The sequence below is a fragment of the Macrobrachium nipponense genome, chromosome 16 (genome assembly GCF_015104395.2).
Source record: "Macrobrachium nipponense isolate FS-2020 chromosome 16, ASM1510439v2, whole genome shotgun sequence".
Classification (NCBI taxonomy): Eukaryota; Metazoa; Arthropoda; class Malacostraca; order Decapoda; family Palaemonidae; genus Macrobrachium; species Macrobrachium nipponense.
In genome coordinates, this window is record NC_087209.1 from 8,083,472 (window position 1) to 8,103,542 (window position 20,071).

A 20,071-nucleotide genomic window follows, 5' to 3' on the forward strand; every position below is an offset into this window, starting at 1 on the left:
TTGGATGCAAGTACAGTAACCACAGACTGGCATTCCAAAGAATAAGCAGTAAATCCGTACATGCTATACAGTACAACAAAGGTGCAATAAAAGAATAAGACTTACCATACAAAGATGACATTTTACAGGAACATTTTTATAGCAATGGTCAATGTGTTTCATGTAATGCTGTCTAACAGAAATGGCATCTGGCAGCATCTGACATTTAAGTGTGACCCTCTTTCCAACGATTTTCAAACAAGAGTGACTGAGATAGTCTTTTCTTATAGCAAAGTCTTTAGAACAAAGAGTGCAATAATTTTTTTCAGTATCCTCATTGACTAATGCATCACTTTCAGTGCATGTAACTTCAGTATTCTGAGGCTCCAACGTTTTTGCTGTCATCTTTTGAAACATCAGTATAATACTCAAAATCACACAGTTTCTTCTCTTTTTTACTCCTTCTGGATGATCTTACTGAGATAACACTTTCCTCGGTTGGTATATCTTGGATATTCTTCTCTTCTGAACTGATAACTCCACCTTCTTTTACATCATATTCTTCTTCTCTTCTGGCTCCTTCAGAATTTACATCAACATCCTGTAAACTGTATCCAGGGCATTCAATGTTGAAGGCATTTTGAACAGAATTGCCTGAAGGAGTAACATCACTATGACTGGATAATTGTCCTTCAGCACTAGGGTTCTGTGGATCTGAAGACTCAGTTTCAGAAATACTTGAGCTAGGTTTCTCCTGTGGATTACGTTCGAAGTAAATCTTAACAATGGAATCTTTCAGTCTCTTGAATTCATGCTGATGATAATCAATGCCAAGGAGGAGTCTGTAACACCTAAAACATATAGAAAGTATTGGAACCTCTTGTCCAACAATATAGGCAACAACTTCACTTGTGGATGATCCTGAATACTTCAGACAGACGTTTCCCTTGATGTGGCGCTGCTGAGCAATATCACGGAGGCATAAGGAACAAGAATCTAAGTCAGTCTGAAGTGCCATCGAAACCTGTACAGATAAGTAATCAAATTAGATTTCACAAAAATCACTTGAATCTCTCAAGAATTTATTTACAGTATATTACAAAACAGTTTAATGAGATCACTGAAGAACATTTCTATACAGTCATAGGGCTTGTGTGTAAATATTGTTCTTAAATGGAAACTGCTGTGCAAGGTCCACTCAGTAGTTCCTCCATAGGATGCACTCTACTGTGCAAAAGTATGGTTTGTAAGACTGAGATACATATCTGATGATATATCGTAACTCAAAATGGATAGGAGATAGAAACTCAGTTGATATATTTATTAGTACTTTTTTTTCAAAACATTTCACACCTTTCATAATACACTGGAACATGGCAGATTTTTAGGACCATTTGCCTTCTTCATAGATATACAAGCCCTCGACTTTCATATGGATACCTTCGGCAATGGCTTGTCTGCTTTTTGAAACTTGTAAAAAGGGTTTTTTAAACTTTATCAGCATCTAGTGCAAGGATGTGGGGAACCATGAACGCACAAATGCATGTTACTTTTCCTATGACTGGCATACTATGTAAGTCATAATTAAAGCGTTTTCCACAATGGTGGTTGTTGATTTTTTTTTTTTCTTCAGGATTGCAGATTATTTTTTTCTTTTTCCTTTGTGCCTGATGATTCTGCTTCTACCCACACGAAGCACCAGTGTATGTTCTTTGGCTTAATAGTTTACAATGAACGGGGTAGCTAGGTGTGACCTATGGGTCGGCTCCCCGTATTTAGGGTCTTTTGATGAGGAAAAGGCTAATTGGAGGGGTTGCTGTGGTAGTGTTTAACACTCGCCCCAGTTTTATACCGACACCTTTTATATAGGTGAGCGAGTCAGAGGCTTCTGACATGTCCAATTTAGCAGTTCTCTGGTATTATAGCAATATTTTACTAGAAATAGTGCTAAAGCAGACATATTTCACTGGGCGACACGGCTTCCTCGCCCAGAAATAGATTTTTCCTACGTCAAACTCCCTTTTTTCTCCTTCTGGACCAAACAAATGAGCTTAAGTGAATAATGAGGTCAGTTTGGCTTTAACTGACAATGGCAAATTCAGTTTATTTTTAATGACTGTAAGTGCACTGCTAGATTTAATAACTATGACTCACTTGGTTATCATTTTACTTAAGAAAAACATCACAACTATTCTGAACAATGGACATTCCGTGAACTAAATGTAAGCCCTGTGTTCATCGTAAGGCTCCAGTTACCCTCCCAAAGGTATTTGCTGCCAGTGAGATGTATAACTTTACTGAGCATCCAGTTTCTTACAATTCAACCTTTATATAAGTAATATACTGGGAAAACATAAGGCAAAAACTGGATAACTCTGAAGTATCAACCAGAATGACTAAATTAACATAACACCCAGTTTAATTATGTCTATTTCAAGGTGTACTACCAACTACCAGGAACTTCATATAAACTGGTTACTATTAAGTAAGGGTTACAGCTGGATTAGTAGCATTGACAAGATGCCCAAACTTATTGTTTAAAAAGAAAATACAATAGAAACAGGAAGCTATTTAATGACTACATAGAAAAAATTATTCTTAAAGTCACCAATTTATAATTAATAAACACAGTTCCTAACAGTGACTGTGTAAAGCACTCTCCAATCATAATAAAGAGAAACCTTGCATTTACAATGCACATCTCTGATCACCTAACTTTGGTCAAGATTTGATTTTTAATAAGGTAATGTTGAAAAGCCATGAACCCTTTCACATCACGAGCAGTCAAAGCTCCTTACCACGTCCATTATAATTAACACTGAAGATATTTCATGGGTTAAATTTTCCCAATTTGACTTCAACTGATTTAACTCTTTACCTTATAACTAGTCAAATGACATATTATTTCATCTTAGTGTAAAGATGACAAATGAAATTCACAATTTTTCTCTAGAGAAGTACTAAAATGCTTTTTATCACTTTTCATGCTCTGAGAAACTCTAATATCAATACAAAAGCCCTTGACTATCCTTATGTTTCGTATTGCTTATTTCCAACTAGGTCTAAACCAAACTTGAAAACATGGCAACACAAATTGTTGGCTGAGACTACACCTCAACCTTCACGGTAAAAGAGACTGAATATAAGCCTAAGCACCCAGACCATTTTGGCATTACCATACTACATATTCTGGTTTTCAGTCCATCTCTAATCATATGGGCAAGCTAAAGTACAAAATGATCCAAGTTTAGGCTAATAGGACACTCAGAGTCAGAGAAGTGTAGTATAATATAGAATGGAATATAGAATTTAGGGCCCTTCAGGGCTAAGGTCATTCAATGCCGAAGGGAGACAGAGTAGATTGATTGATTTGTTAGCTCTTGCTGGTGTCGCAACGACGAGGTAGGAAAATTTTGCAGTTGTACTATGAAACAATTGTTTTGATGATGGATAGCAAGATGGAAGAAGAGAATATGAATGGAGATACAGTGCTAAAAGGGATGGAGGAGGCTGCAGCTAAGGCAGCCAAGTGTAGTGTAAGCCTTCTGTGAGAAGGAGGGAAATCACTATCCAATAGGCCTAGGCTTAATGACTCAGTACAGCCAATGACTGACAAACTGCATATTGGAAAAAACTGACAACCAATTAACTTGCTGATAAGGCCTAAGCAATGAGTTTCAGTTCTCAATACATGCTTGTCTAGCTCCATAAAATCGATGATTTATGGCGCCATAATGGGCCGAGTTTTGGTTATTGGTGCCATGAGGTGCCGATAATAAGTTATGGTGCCATAAGGTGCCGATAATAGAGTTATGACCCCATAACATACCTAACAGAGGCACCATTTACTGAAACTCGGCAATATATGTGCCGTGAATTGCCAGGTTTCGGTTGATGGCAGTTTTCGCCCAACCCCCATCCCCGAGATACCTAACTGCAGGCTGCCTGTAATATGATGCTCTGCAGTGTTCTGATGTTAACTGGTGGGTATCTGCAGTCAGCGACACTTCAAGGTAGGCTACCTTAAAAAGCCATATAGGCCTCGATATGTCACCTTTGTGTAATAGGGTAAAAAACCGTAGGGTCCAGAGTGGACCATGTACGATCAGCTTGGACAATCCCAAAAAAAGTACATCTTAATGCATCCTGACATCGGAGATGGGCATCAGTCGCGACTTGTTGTTGGTGAGAAACGGAGCTAAAGACCTCTACTCTCCTTTCAAAGTAAGTATTTTCTCCAAAGTTAGAAATTAAGGCCAAATTTTAAGATTTAAACAGAGGGTAGTGAAAACGATGTCAAACGTAGTGCAAATCTCACCAAAACGCGTTCAACATTTTTACTTACAACTCGAAGTACTTAGAAGATTGATGCCATCTCGATGTTTGCGGAGTCGCTTGTGTCAATAAACTAACCATTTCCTGTGATAAATCTGCACACCACTTGTACCCACAGACGCTGGGGCACTTTCATCACAACAATCGGAAAACTTTTCCTCACCGAGTAAACAACTGTTTTGTAGAAGAAGACGACGAAGAGTGCACTTCGATAATTTTTTAAATAAATAGTAAAACATCAATATTTTACATATTTATGATAATTAATTTGAAAATATTCGTTATTGAAAAAGTAACTCGATTCTGACTCAAATTTAAGTAATTATTTTTTGGAATTAGAACGTTCTTTTAAGTCCTGTATTATGACGTCACGACATCTTGACTTTCGTACCTATTGTAAATAATTGCTTTACTCAACTTTCTTGCAGAACAGTTTACCAGTTATTCATGCAGATTATCAGCTCTTCATGTAATTGGTATAATCGTAATGCGCATATACATCTTTTATTATTTACTTTTGGATATATGAAGAGGTTTTACTGCCGGATTATCGCCGTAGTGTGACGCAATCCTTTTCGGTCCCTGCGCCTCTGTTTTCGCACCATAAGAAATTATGGGGCCGAATTTGCAATGACCAGAAAGTCGTTAAAAGAGGAAAGTTACCATTGAGGGGCATATGTTTTGATTGAGAAAAATACAAATTTATTCAATAGCTAGCTTTTAAAAAATACTTGATTACAAAAAACTTGATTGACAACTAAGCAGCATACCTACTATGGGTTTCAGAGACAGTGCAAGCACGTTTTTGGGCAATACCTATTTCTGTAACGAACACTCATATCAGAACGAGATTTTGCTATAGTGCATTACACCCAGTGCCGTAATTTATAAGGGTATCGTGAATCACTAATCGTAAAGAATAACGACACTTGTCCTTGTACCAAGAGACAAAAACTCCATTATGCAGAAATGGATACGAACACGCGTATAAAGCTCTACCTACCCTCTCCCCCCCCTCCACCGCCACCCCTTTCCTTCTTCGTTCCTTCGCCTTCCTTTCTCTCTCTCTCTCTCTCTGTTGCCATTCAGTATGTGTTGACCCTCCAAACTGGGTATAAGACTACACACAAAACGTTGAAATTGGTGAAATTAGGCTATGTATTGGAAGTATATATACATAAATATTAAAGCAATTTTATCATTATTGCATTACTATGACAACTAGAATTCATGGAAACAGTTTATAATAATGAATCGGCGTATGTGTGAAGCCTCCACTAATGTGGCATCGATGATTTTGCCATTCTTAGCATGCAAACATTAAAGGTTACATTTATTTCTGGCATACGGTTATTAAAGAAATTCAAAATACTAATATAAATTGAAATCAATGAAAAGTGCTAGCAAAAACAAAAAAGCAAAAAAAAAAAAAAATATGTATATAATTCACTTATCCGTAGTCGTTCCTCTATGTTTTTTTCGGCAGGCCAGAATGTACGAAAACGTTAGAAACATTTGATTGTATCTACTTTAGAAATATCTGTAATTTTTCGGGGTAATTTGGTTGCAAAAAAGGGATAATATACATGAATTAAATTAAAATTTTTAAATAACAAAGTAAATTGAACTAAATAACGAGTAAAGTAAACAATTTAGGGAATAAAACTTTGCAGTGTCGTCGGTCTGCTGTTCGTAACTGTGTTTGTGGCGCGCGCGCTAGGAACCAGGAACAGCAACTGGTTTAAAGTTGCAATGTGGAGTGAACTGAGACCAAAATGTGTATAATATCAATCAAATAAGCACTGTGGAGTTTCAGTTGTGATGGCAGTAAGGATAAAAACCGCCAATTACAAGGTAAGAATGAATTCAGTTCAAACCATGACCCCGGGAATAAAGTTTCATACTTTCAGTAATATAGGCAACAAAATGTTGTTTTTATGCTCATTACAACTGCAATCTTGAGTAAGATCAATAAACGTTACATACATACACTAATTGTGTTCAAATGATTGCTGGGAAGGCTGGGAAAGATGATTTTCGTCACTGATCAAAACCTGTACATCCCACGGTAGCCGCCATATTGGATTTCAAAACTGCCTTGAAAATGATATTGTTATGATGCAATAAAGTTTTATACATACTTACCTGGCAGATATATACATAGCTATTACTCCGTCGTCCCCCGACAGAAATTCGAATTTCGCGGCACACGCGGCAGGTAGGTCAGGTGATTCTACCTCCCCCGCCGCTGGGTGGCGGGAATAGGGAACCATACCCACCCTTTTGTTTTCCTAATTCATATTTTTTCTTCCAGCTGTCTCCTGAGGGGAGGCTGGGTGGGCCATTTAATTGTATATATCTGCCAGGTAAGTATGTATAAAAACTTTATTGTATCATAACAATATCATTTTTGTTATACATTCAAACTCACCTGTCAGATATATACATAGCTGATTCACACCATTGGTGGAGGGTAAAAGACAGCTATACGAATAGACAGGTAAACAACATTACGTTGTAGTAATAAATAAATAAAAAAACCTTGGTTCCTATGTGTTTAGACGAAGGGTCGACTTCCTAGCTATTGCTAGTAGTCTGCTTCGTCTCAAGAGCCTCAGCGAGGATGTGACCTATGGCTAAGAGTCTTGTAGATCTGTCAATGGGTGGTCTTATCCACTTACTTGACAGAATCTAGTGGTCATTTGTCAATGGGGTCTTATCCACTTACATGACAATACACCAATGCCTATTGGCATAATTTAAGGAGCACAACACCGATCCCGATCACCTGATCCTAACACGAGGGTTTGTGCTTAATTTGAAAAAGAGCTATTCCCAAACTCATTTCAAATAACCCCAGAAAATAATACACTTATGTTAAAAAAAATAAAAAAAAATAAATTTTTTTTTTTAAATTTTTTTTTTTTAATTCACTAGTTAAGGATCAGTCTCGTCTCCCTATCCCAGCAATGCATCCGTGGACACGTATAACAAAGAGAGAAGGATCTCTCATAGGCCCACTTGATCTCCTTCGTGCAAAGAGAAGTCAACACAGAGTTGCATCTCCCGTTATTACAGCTAATATGTCTCTCACGACATATTGTTATGGAAAGAACAAGAATTGTTAAAAGCTCGCACTTCAAGCGCTTTTAATTCTTAGCTGTTTGAAGGAATCATCAAGTTACTCAAGAAGTGCTTTAGAGATTCCACTGTTCCAAAGAAGACCAGGGCTCCTTTGAAATAGATCTCTTCTGGATGAAGCCCAGAGCCTGGCTTGCGCCCTGCCTGGCGCCTAGGCTGGCGCCTCGCGCCTGGCTGGCGTCTCCCGCGGCCTGGCTGGCGTCTCGCGCCTGGTGGCTGGCGCCTCGCGTGGCTGGGCCTGGCTCCTCGCGCTGGCTGACTTCTCCCCACTTGCTGGAGATTCGAGCTTGTTAAGAGTCTCGATGAAAACTGGCGATGTCCACCTCGGACACTTTATTTGCCTGATTTATTCGCCTCTAGCGCATCTGCGCCAGATTGGAGGCCTACTCCTTCTCCTCATCAGACAATGACAGTTTATTTGGACTGTCTTGCTCTGACGTCTTTACGCCTGTTTGGCATTTGGCGCCTGATTGGCGCTACATTGTCCGAAAGTCTTGAACATCCACAATCGTTTTATCAGGAGAATGGAAAAGGGTGGAAGAAATTCTTTCACTTTGAGCTTATGGCCTCCGCAACAAGGGGAGGTAATTTTAGTCAGCTACATCCAGTAGACGATAGGAAATCTAATAGTCCGAGAGACCAGTCTTCCTCCGAGGAGGATCATACTTGATACTTCCGTTGCTAACGAGCACTCTACACATGTTGATGAGTTCTCTTGTTGCAAAAATCTTCCCTATCCTTGCACGAAGGCAGGGAAAGAGCCAGGAAGTCTAAGGAGATTCTGAGCTGAAATTGGGAGGATTCCAGATTTCTAGCTCTTTAAATATCTCTTCGAACTTTTTGGGAAGTGGTTTTTTGAGCCCTCATCATGTATTTCAAAGATCTGTCAGCAAACGTTTAAACCTTATCTTCTTTTGTAGATGAGAACGTAAATACATTGCCTGGACAACGAATCCTTTATCTGAAAGCGTTGATCCAGGAATAAAAGGTTTTAGTTCTTTTGCCAAACATACCATGCTGGCAGGAACCCATTGCCTAGTCTTTCTAGAATTTGATTCCAGATTCCAAGCCCAAAATTTCACTCGTCCTTTTGGTCGTTTAGTACCAAGAGAGAAACATTGATGAGGAGCAGTTCCATCTTGTCAGAACACGGAATCTGAGGCCCAAATAGGATCCCATTGTAATTATAAGATCTCCTAGTCTTGTCGTATAGAGGTATTGTATAAGATCCCGAAGATCTTAATGCTCTGCTATCTCCAATTCCCTTTATAGAGACAGAGTATAGCCTTTTACTGCATTCTTTGATAGCAGATATATACAAAGGTGATTCATCCCTCTGAAAGGGAAGAAAAAACCGCTATGTGGTTCACAGAGGTATCGGAGAGGACAGTTTCCTCATTCCCTCTAGCACGATCTGCAGTAATTATATATCTTATTCATGACTACTGTCATTTACCTTGAAACATCCTCATTCATGTCCACTTCTGGTCAGTCTGCACCGCAGACAGACTCAAAGTGGAGAGGTTGTTAAGGTCCATTTAAAATAGATGCTGAAAGAATATTCAGACTGTCTGGAAAAGACTTCCAAAACTTGCTGTGAGAAGAACGTGACCTCTGTGAATCCAACCTCTCTAAGTCTAAAATGAGGCATAACGTATTATCCTCTCTTTCTTTGATGCCCTTTGTCTTACATTCTGTAAAAGAGTTTATATTTTAGGGGAAAAGACTAAATTTTATTCCCCTTTCTATAAAATAAAGATGGCGTAGATTGCTACCTCTCTCTTATATTCTTTCTTCCCGTCCTCGTGCCCTGGGCAACGAGAGAATGGAAATTCTATCATCGTTATTCAGCAAAACAACAAATTATTATTATCCTATTCTCCTAATAAATGATTCAGGATCGAGGAGAATCATTCAAGATTCCTATCCTAGGACATCAGGCGTAATGTACGGTTCAAATACTTGAAAAAGCCTCTCACCCAATACTGAGAGCTCCTACGAGTCTTTTCCAGTACCAAAACATTACAAGGTCTCCCTTGTTATATGTTTACATAGGAGTAGGATAATATAACATCCTGTTAATAACAATGAAATAGGAGAAAGAGGAGCTGCATGGTTCAAGGGACTAGCCGAAACGGCGTGCAATAAAAAAAAGGGGTTGCCAAGGTCTTTCTAAAACCTGCACCCAGATTAACTTATGAGTCCGATATATTTCTATCACTTGTCTCATAAGGTTGGGGAAAGCGAGAGACTTCTAAGATATCGTTTCTCTTCACCATGTAAAGGTCTATAGAGCAGAAGAACCCACTTATCCTGACACATACTACGTTTGCCTGTTGTCGATATCTCGAAAATAACTTGTCAGTAGAGGGTTGATCTGGCAAAGAAGTTTCTCCCAAAACAACTCCTCTTGCCAGGAAAGAAGTCGCTCACGCGACCACTATATCACCTGACATGAGAAGTCTGTTCTTGGTTCGAGACTTACCCGCAAATTTCAGTTTAATCCTGACAAGGGCCACGGACTGCCTTTGTGCGACAACTTGTGTCCCTGTCAGGCAAAAAACTGATCTTGTTTGTCGTTCTCAAAGAGGGAAATTCTTGGAAAGTCTATCTCCAAATACTGAGAAATTGGAGATCCTGATGTCTTGCGCCTGGTTGGCGCCTCGCTCCTGGGAGGCTCACCTTCCTGGCTGGCGTCTTGGCGTCGGGCAGCGTCCCTCCGCGCCCTGCCTTGCTCTCTCTCCGGTAGGCGTCACCTTCTGGCTGGCGTCTTGCGCCTCGCCTGTGGTCGCCTGCCTACGCCTCGCTCCTGGGAGGCGTCAGCTTTCTGGCTGGGCGTCTTGCTGGCAAGTGTCCTTCGCGCCTTGCCTGACGCTCGTCCTGGGAGGCGTCACGCTTGCCTGGCGTCGCCGCCTCGCAAGTGGTCCTCGCGCTCCCTGACGGCCTTCGCTCCTTGGGAGGTTCACGCTTCTGGCTGGCGCCTCACTGGTGCTACCGCGCCTGGTTGGCGCTTCAGCCTGGCTGGCACCTATCGCCTGGTAAAGCCTAGGCTGGAGCCTCTTTATGCCCATTACTTGCAACCGTGGTCAGGAAATCTCGATATCAAAATAAGAAGTGCTGTAAGAATCCTATAATTCTACAGTACTTCCATAGTTGGATGTTTCTTCTCAATTTTCCTCTAATTCGAGTATATCGGAAGGGGAATTAATTAATCTTCCTCGGTTAATTCTTCCGTATCCCCCCCCCCTTTTTCCTGAACGAGAAATATTTTGGATGGTGCCAGAACATCTGAGTCATTATGGTACCCGACATCCTTTCATATGTTAATTCCGTTCTTATGATGCAAAACTATTATATACGTAGTATAATCCATTCAGGGAAACCATTTCCCACTAAAAGAATGTTTCCCATTCGCTCATACAACTTCTGCGTCAATGATCGATTCTAAATAGGGTGTCGTTTCTCGAAAGACTTAACCATAAGCGTAGTCTTGAAGTGAATCTCTATTACATCTCTCTTCTCACTAAATCTGTACTCTAATAAGACATGCTTTCGTAAGTATGAGTGCATTAAATAATATAATGTTCTGCTGCATTAGAATCCTTTAATCATGTTATCTACGGTAAACAGCATTGAAAGGTTGTAATATCTTTCTTATTGAAAGCTTCCTAACAAAAGGCAGACAATATTTTATTTATGATAGCTTCAGTGTTCCCTCAATCCGAGGTTAAGACCACGATTGTAGGGAAGAGATACGGTTAGTTATCCCATTCCTCAGGAGAGAGAGCTGTAAACGCCCGCTCACGACTGAGAACAACATGGTACTACCGCTGGTCTGAGTGGTCTCTCTCTCTCAATTCAAAGCGAACGCAGTCTTCGAAAGCCGTCTGGCCTTCCCTTTCCAGAGTTGCCAGTTACTCCATTAAATAAAGGAATCTTATAAAATTATTATCGAGCTTCAGGAAGTTTTATATAAGCATAATTAAGCGAACGAGACTTCGACAAGTCTAGAAACTAAATAGGTGTCGTCTAAACAACAATCCTTTTAAACAATTTCTTCCTAGGAAAGTCCTAGAAGGGTACTGGTATTCATGGAAACCTCTTCTAACACGAAGAAAAAAGTTTCTATCCTACTCTCAATTCACCAATAAAGATATGCTTCTCCGATCACTTCTCGAAGACACGAAAGCATCATATAACTCATACTCTAGCGTAATAGAATACTCTATAATACTGATACATTAAGGTAAACCGTATTAATTTAGGACTGTATGTGAGTATGCCTTGCCATACCGTAGTCCTAAGGCGATTTGTCCTAAGCATGGTAGGAGCTAGAAGCTTAAAAGTCATACATATATGCTTTATCACTCAACGAGATCCAATATAATTCATTCGATTGACAATAATCTAAAATCGTTCTAATCAGAATAGATCTATATCTAAAAATGCACCGATGGGGAATTTTATGTTGAAATAACAATTTCATAACCCCCATGGGATAGCGTTCTCGTCTAGTTGCGAAAAAAAAATGTACGAACAATGACTTTATCACAAATGTTATCGAATGATCTCTAATATTAGAAGGCGCTAAATCGTCGCCTGATTCGAAAGGTGGATCGATTAATGTCATTCTCATTTTGAATAATTCTACCAGAAGGCATTATACGAGGATCTTCCGTCAAATTCATTCCATTCGAAGTCTTCCTATCCATCATGGGAACAGTAGGCATAAAAAGGGAGAAACCACCTGTTTTTAGGATGCCTTTCCAATGGCTATCCCTGGCAGTCTGGGACGCTCTACAGAACCCTGCCGAGGGGACGCCATGACCGGTGGGGATTCTCTGAAACCTCCTTACGGTTTTGGTTTTCGACATTCCTTCTCCTCTGGGCTTGTGAGCTTGGGAAGAGGTCTAGACCTGAGAGCGAGACAGAGCCGATCAGACGCACCCTCCATTGTAATGGGGGAACACTATATTCACTTCTTACGTTCTAAAGAGTTCGCATTTGAACTATACCAAAAGTCTACAATTTGCAAATATGATATTGTAGATTCTGCGGAGTAAGAAGGTGATGAGGATGCAAACAACTACTAGTACTGTTACTACTATAATTGCTCGTTAACACAAGAGCTAATAAAGCTTCTAAAGGATAGTTACTTTTCTGACTTCCCCAACTAGGAGAAAGATATACATTTCTCAATCAAATCTAACACTTATTTGTATTAATGAATAAAATGATTGATATTGTTATGATACAATAAAGTTTGTTCATACTTTACCTGGCAGATATATATATAGCTGTATTCTCCGAAGTCCGACAGAATTTCAAAAACTCCCGGCACACGCAGTGGTCGGCCAGGTGGTAGTACCCATTCCCGCCGCTGGGAGGCGGGGGGGGGCTTAAGGAACCATTCCCATTTTCTGTCAGATTTTTCTAGTGCCACTGTCTCCTGAGGGGAGGTGGGTGGGCACTTGATTATATATATCTGCCAGGTAAGTATGAACAAACTTTATTGTATCATAACAATATCATTTTGTTCATGAATCTTACCTGCCAGATATATATATAGCTGAATCCCACCTTTGGAGGAAGGGGGGAGACAGATTCGATTTTGGGAAACAATTTCATATATATGATTGATATTTTGGTTCCTTAACTGTTAGCATAGCTGACTTCGTGAGTACCGTCACCCAAGTCTGCTTCTGCTTTACTAGGACTCCGCTAGGTAGTGACCTGTGAAGCTGTTGAGTTCTAGAGGATCTGTCAATGGGGGCGTGACCACAATGCAACTAGATCCTATATTATAAGACCTCCAATTTCGGTACTGCATTCCTAGAGGTGCCAGCAAGGACGTGACCTGTGTAGCTGGTGCGCTCTAATGAACTGCACGGGGAGCGTGACCACAATGTGACAGATCATATAGGTGTTATTTTAGACACCGAATGCTGTTAATGCTTCACTGGAGGTGCCAGCAAGGACGTGACCTATGTAGCTGGTGCGCTCAGATGATTTGTCAATGGGGGCGTGACCACACTGTGACAAAAACATTTTACCCTACTATGAGGGCGAAGCCAAAACAACTTACCACTGACCTAGCCTATCTGGTTAAACTCGTAAAACCAAGGCTAATGGAGGGAAGGCCGCCTAAGGCGGCCTACCCAAGACCACAAAAAACTAAACACCTACATAAAAATAATAATAAAAAAATAAAAATAAAAATAAATAAAATTAAAAAGTCCAAACTAACATATTATTTTCTAAAATGATAGATAGGAAGAGTGCTACTCTCTGTCCCCAATATATTGTCTGCTGCGACATACGGGCCCAAAGAGTAGCAGTTCTCGTATGTAATCCTCACCTCCCGAAGGTAGTGAGAGGCAAACACTGAATTACTACGCCAAAATGTGGCATTCCAAGATGTCATTGAGGTGCCATGTTCTTTTGAAGGCTACCGACGTAGAATAGCCCTCAGTCCATGCGCATTCACCTTCAACACTTTCATATCACTGTCTTGACAGGATGAATGCACTTCCTTGATGGTGCCTCTCAAGAAAAAAGCCAAAAGCATTCTTTGACACTGGTAACCTTGGCTTCCTGACCAAACACCACAAGTTATCAGAAGGAACCTCTTATAAACCTTGGTTCCTATCTTTTCAGAGGCGAGGGTTGACTTCCTAGCTATGCTTAGGAGTCTGCTTCGTCTCAAGAGCCTCAGCGAGGATGTACCTATGGGTAAAGAGTTCTTGTGGTTTGCCGATGGGGTCTTATCCCACTTACTCGGCAAAGCCTACTGGCATTTGTCAATGGGTGCTAATCTACTCATATGACCATATACCTATGCCTATTAGCATAATTAAGGAGCACAACACCGATCCCGATCACCTGATTCCTAACACGAGGGTTAGCGCTTAATTTTAAAAAAGAGTTAAACTAAAAATTAACTCACTAGTTAAGGATCAGTGTAGCTCCCTATCAGCAACGTATCCGCAGACACGAACAACCAAGAGAAAAGGATCTCTTGTAGGTTGAATTGACACCTTCGTGTAACGGGAGGTCAACACAGAATTGCATCTCCGTAAGTGACAGCTCATATGTCCTTTATGACATATTGTTATGGAACCAAGAAGAATTCATAAAAGCTCGCACTTCATGCATAGGTTCGAATGGACTGGACATGAGGAACTTCAGAACTACATCCAAGTTCCAAGACGGCAACTTGGGTTGTTGAACTTCATCGTTTCGAAAGATCTCAAGAGATCGTGAAGGTCTCTGTTGTCCGCCAAGTCAGGCCTCTGTGCCTAAAGACAACTAAAAGCACACTCTTATAACCCTTGATTGTAGAGACTGCAAGTTTTTAGATCCCTTCTCAGAAAAGGAGTCAGCAATCTGGCTCACAGGTCGTGGTGGAGGAAAATGCCTTTCTTCTTGCACCAACTCCTGAAGACTATCCACTTCGATTGTACACTGCGTTGCAAAACGCTCTTCTTGCACTGGCGATAGCTTTCGCCATTGACGTATAAAAGCAAATCTCTCGCTCTGGCCAACTTTTGGATAGTCTGAATGCAGTCAGACTCAGAGCGAAGAGGCTTCTGTGGTACCTCTTGAAGTGGGGCTGTGAGTAGATCTGTCCTTACTGGAAGCGTCCTCGGGAAGTCTACTGCAAAGGCCATGACCTCTGTGAACCACTCTCTCGCAGGCCAGAACGGGGCGAACAAAGTCATTCTCGTCCCTTCCGACACCGCAAACTTTCTCATGACTTCCCCTAAGATCTTGAACGGGGAAAGGCGTACAGGTCCATCCCCGTCCAGTCCCAGAGAAGTATGTCTATCATCACTGCAGCTGGGTCGAGTACTGGGGAGCAGTACAGTGGAAGCCTCTTCGTTCTGGACGTCGCAAAGATATCCACGGAAGGCGGACGTCCCCATAACCCCCACAGCTCTTGGCATAACCTCCTGATGCAGAGTCTACTCGGTTGGCAGAAGTTGACCTCATCTTGCTGAGGAGATCTGCCCAGACATTCTCTACTCATGCTACAAACTTCGTAAGGATCATGACGTACCAGTTGCCCTTGCCCACAGCAAGATCTCCTTTGCCAGAGCAAAAAACAAAGGGACTGAGACTGTGTTCCTCCCTACTTCTTCAAGTACGCCAGAGCTGTGGTGTTGTCTGAGTTGACTTGGACTATTCGAACGAGAAGACTTTTTCTTGGAAAACTGGAGAGCTAAAAGATGGCTGCCATTTCCTTTAGGTTTATGTGCCAGGCACACCTGTTCCCCTCTCCAGGTGCCTGCCACTTCTTTCCCCCTAATGATGCTCCCATCCCGTGGTGGATGCGTCAGGAGAACAACACTAGGTCGGGGCTCTGAAGCTTGAGAGACACGCCCTCCGACAGCTACACTGGATCTAGCCAACATTTCAAGTGATGTTTTACCTCTCCTGAAATTTCCAAGATCATGTGTAGATTCTTGTTTTCTTTCCAATTGTACTTGAGAAAAAAATTGTAACGGTCTGAGGTGCAGTCTCCCCAAAGAAACAAACTTCTCTAGCGAGGAAAATGGTCCCCAGTTAGACTCATCCATTCCCTCACCGAGCACGGAATCTTTCCTTAGGAAGGCTAACACTTTGTCTAAGCCTTGCTGCTGACGTCCCTGGGACGGAGAAAAGCTCGAAAAGCCACTGAATCCATCTGAATCCCCAGATACACGATGGATTGGGTTGGGATCAGATGTGACTTTTTCGAAATCACCAGTAGTTACCAGGGACTTCACCAACGATTAAGTTGTTTGAAAAATCCTTCAGACACCGCGTTTGAGTGGAGGCATGAATGAGCCAGTCCGTCCTTCGAGATACAATTGCGAAGGAGGAGACTGAGGGGCCGCAGGCTGAAAACTATTCTTCAAAAGAGGCTCGAAGCCATCGAACCACGACCTCCTCTTCTTCTCAACTGACACACGTTCGGGAAAGATGGTAACCGTGCTCTCTAGACAACCTCTGGAGAGCTGCATGAAATCTAGAGAGCAAGGCAACTGGCGAAAGAGCGGAACGAGGAGAAGGAGAAGGACTGCCTGGACTCTTGATTGGCAGCCTATCATCCTTCCTCTCGCGATGTGGCTTTGCCTTTCTCACTGCAATCACAAAACCAACAAGTGTTGTTGCAAAGACACAATCATCCTTTTCGATGGAGAACATTCCTTCTCAGGCAAAAGGCTGATCCTTTGAGAAGACGATGGGCGAGGGAAGCCCTCTTCCTCCTCACATGGACCTGCCAAGGATATCTTAGGAGCGACCGAAGCGCTCAAAAGCATACTCATCGGAGACGTCCTCTCCGGTATGAAGATCGCAACACCGTAGAAAAGAGAGAGGACGTGAAGCGGTTCCCCCTCCCTGAGACCATACATATACATCTTAGCTCTCTTTTACTGCGGAAAGTCTTCCAATTGCCCAGGAGACGACTGCAAAGCAGAAGGAGCTAACGGACGAGAAGCGTCCCCCACCCTCCGAGGAACCAAAGACGACGGCCGCCTGTGCGGACCTATAGCGTCTTCGTTCTCCTCAGAGGGAGCGAGACCCTCCGAGAGTTCCAACTCCTGCGCGGGGAGGACGTCTCTGAAGACTAAAGTAATCTTTCAAGATTCAAATTTCATGGAGATTATGAGCCATGACATCACCTATAGACGAATCTTGACTATGAGAGATGTTCAGAAATCATTTCTAGATCATCTATCCTATTCCAGTTTTTCTGCAGGAAAAACTGGAGAGGTGTGAATTTCAGTCTATTCAGGGAAAACAAACTTCTCCAGCGAGGAAATGGTCCCCTGCAATTCATTTCATTCCTCACCGAGCATGTTTCCTTCCCAATAATAAGGCTGCGTTTCACTTAAACAGGAGTAATTTGAAGACACTGTAGAAGATTGTTCATTTGTTTCTTCCTAAAAGTCTCCTTCCTGAGATCCATTACTATTCTCTGAATCTCGGCGATGTCTGAAGAAGCATTACGTTGTGCGTCCATCCAAGCGTCCATGCCGAGCGTCGCGCTCGGCGCTGTCGTATTGGCAGCGGAAGGAGTCCCCTTCATAATCGAGCAAGGGAAGTCTCGGCGAGCTAATGACTGCATCTCTCGCACATCATTCTTGTTTTCGAGGGAAATCATGTGTGCTATGCCGCTGTAGACTCGGACAGAATTCTGTTACCATGCGGTAAACAGAACCGAAAAAGGTCTAATACATATATATATACATATATACATTATATACATATATATATATATATACATATATATATATATATATATATATATATATATATAAACATATACATACATACATACATATACACATATATACATATACATATCAACATACAAACATATATATATATTAGTTTATTTCTTTTTTTTTTTTTTTTTTTTTTTTTTTTAATGAAAAAAAAAAAAAAATTCTCGCAAAGTGAAGATGTTCAGCCATGTATGCTAGAATTCCCCTTAACCCGAGGCTAAGGCCGTGATTGTTAGGGTAGAAATACGGTTAGTCCGTCAATCCCGCAGGAGAGAGAGAGACGTAACCCTATTGCGCATGGCAGACAATCAGATGGAAACTGAGCACTGGCATTACGCATTAGTGACAGCAGACTCAGAAAACGTTCGTCGTTCCCGCACTGCTCTGCCTGAGTTGCCACCTACACCATTCTACGAATGAATAGGTTTACTATCATTATAGAGCAGAAACCAAAATCCATCAAACTGTATATTTAAGCGAAACTGAATTGCTAAATATAAAAGGCTAACTTGGATTGTCATAACAATACCTTAAATGTTTAAAAATAGGGAAACCGGCAACCCCTGAATAGTTGAAGGGAGAACCGATTAATGTATTAAGAATAATCGTACTCTCGGTTGTCCTCCGTAGGAGTAAACTATGGTATGAGCATATACTTGAACCATACAACCGTTTGATAGTAATATGACGTAAGGGCAAAAAAATAATATTACTTATGATACAACATCGCTTTGTTCACCTTTACCCTGCAGATATATATATATACATATATCTGACTGGTAGTTTTATGAACAACGTAGAGTATTTTAGACACTTGGACAGCTACTCCCTACTACATTTCTGCCTCACCGAGGTAGGGAGAGCCATCACGCGGTAGTGTTTTGTCAATGAGAAATTATACGCTTACGCGATAGAATGAACACTCATGGCATTATCCACTATACTTCACTACACTACTAAATAACTTTCCAATGCAAACATGATTCCAGGCTACGCAAAGATTTAAGAATCACAGATAGGGTATTACCCTCCAAAGACACTCTTGTAGGGCCCGAAGGCATCACAGGTCTTTGGAGGGATAAATTCTACTGGACGGGTAACTTGTGTTACACGCCTGGAGGAAGACCTCCTTACACTATCACGTTCTAGTTTACGTACCTATGATTTCATAAAGCCTTCCACGCAGAATCAGACATATTTTCACACTCGTTGCAGCGCTCATCAAACATACAAAAAACATGTTCCTACAATTCGCGCACACTGTCATGAGGGTCTACCGAACGTTTTCGGTGAGCCATAACCTTGCATTCTTCCACACAACATACTCTGGCCTAGTCGCAACTAGATCCAGGACATCGTAAGTTTAAGGAAAAATCAAGCCAAAATAAAAACAATCCACAATTAGCGTATGCCTAACCACCGATCCTAATCAAATAACCAAAAAATCAATCGGGATACTCAAGTGACCAAAAGAGTTCCAAAATCATGACGGAGGTGCAGAAAACACTTGTTGTCTGCACCGGCGACAGAAAATATCTGAAAGAAAATGGGAATGGTTCCTTAAGCCCAGCCCTCCCAGCGGCGGAATGGGTACTACCACCTGGCCGACCACTGCGTGTGCCGGGAGTTTTGAAATTCTGTCGGACTTCGGAGAATACAGCTATATATATATCTGGCAGGTTAAAGATTCATGAACAAAACTAAGTAATTCCCTTTCATGAAAGTATAAGTAATTCACTTTCGTGTGCATGAGTGGTCTACCGAAAACTTCGGTAGTTACACGTCACTAATCTTCGAAATTTTCGAATTTAAATTAATTTTATCAAAAAAGTTAACAAAAGCGTATGCCGAACCAAAGATCCATTACTTCCCTGTAAAAGTTTAGCCCAGACGATCGATGGCGATTGAAACACGAAAATCCATCAGGAGGAACTGCCAACGTTGTTTACATTCCAAGCGACAGAAAAAAAATGACATTTGTCGAAAATTGCATTTTTCCTACAATATACAAACCTGAGGTCCTTTAACAATAGGAAGTAGCTAGCGGCAGCTGGAACGGTCGTAAGCTTCGAACAAGGGGAGAACGGTAGATTTTACTGCATTGTCCGACAGTCGCGCCGCCGCGCGACTGGGAGGTAAACAAATCACTTTTGCTTTGGCCCATGCAAAAATACGCAGAGTGAGGGGTGGAATGAGGAGGGACTATATGTAAAGGACCTCAGGTTGTATAGTTAGGAAAAATGCAATTTTCGACAAATTGTCATTTGTTCCGATACGTAATACAACCATCGGTCCTTTAACAATAGGAAGACTCACTTCTTGGTGGGAGGAATCTGAGTCTT

General features: G+C 41.3%; 1 protein-coding gene across 1 annotated transcript in view; it reads right to left on the reverse strand.

Annotated features, from left to right (window-relative positions):
- The window catches only part of LOC135195258 (zinc finger protein 845-like), an 8,896-nt gene extending 7,761 nt beyond the window's left edge, over positions 1-1,135 (reverse strand). Inside the window, exons 1-2 of the mRNA XM_064221518.1 lie at positions 353-1,135; positions 106-219 (exon numbers count right to left, since the gene is read on the reverse strand). Coding sequence (XP_064077588.1) covers positions 106-219; positions 353-997 — 759 coding nt within the window. The 5' untranslated portion in view covers positions 998-1,135. The remainder of the gene's footprint in view (positions 1-105; positions 220-352) is intronic.
- Positions 1,136-20,071: the final 18,936 nt, after the last annotated feature.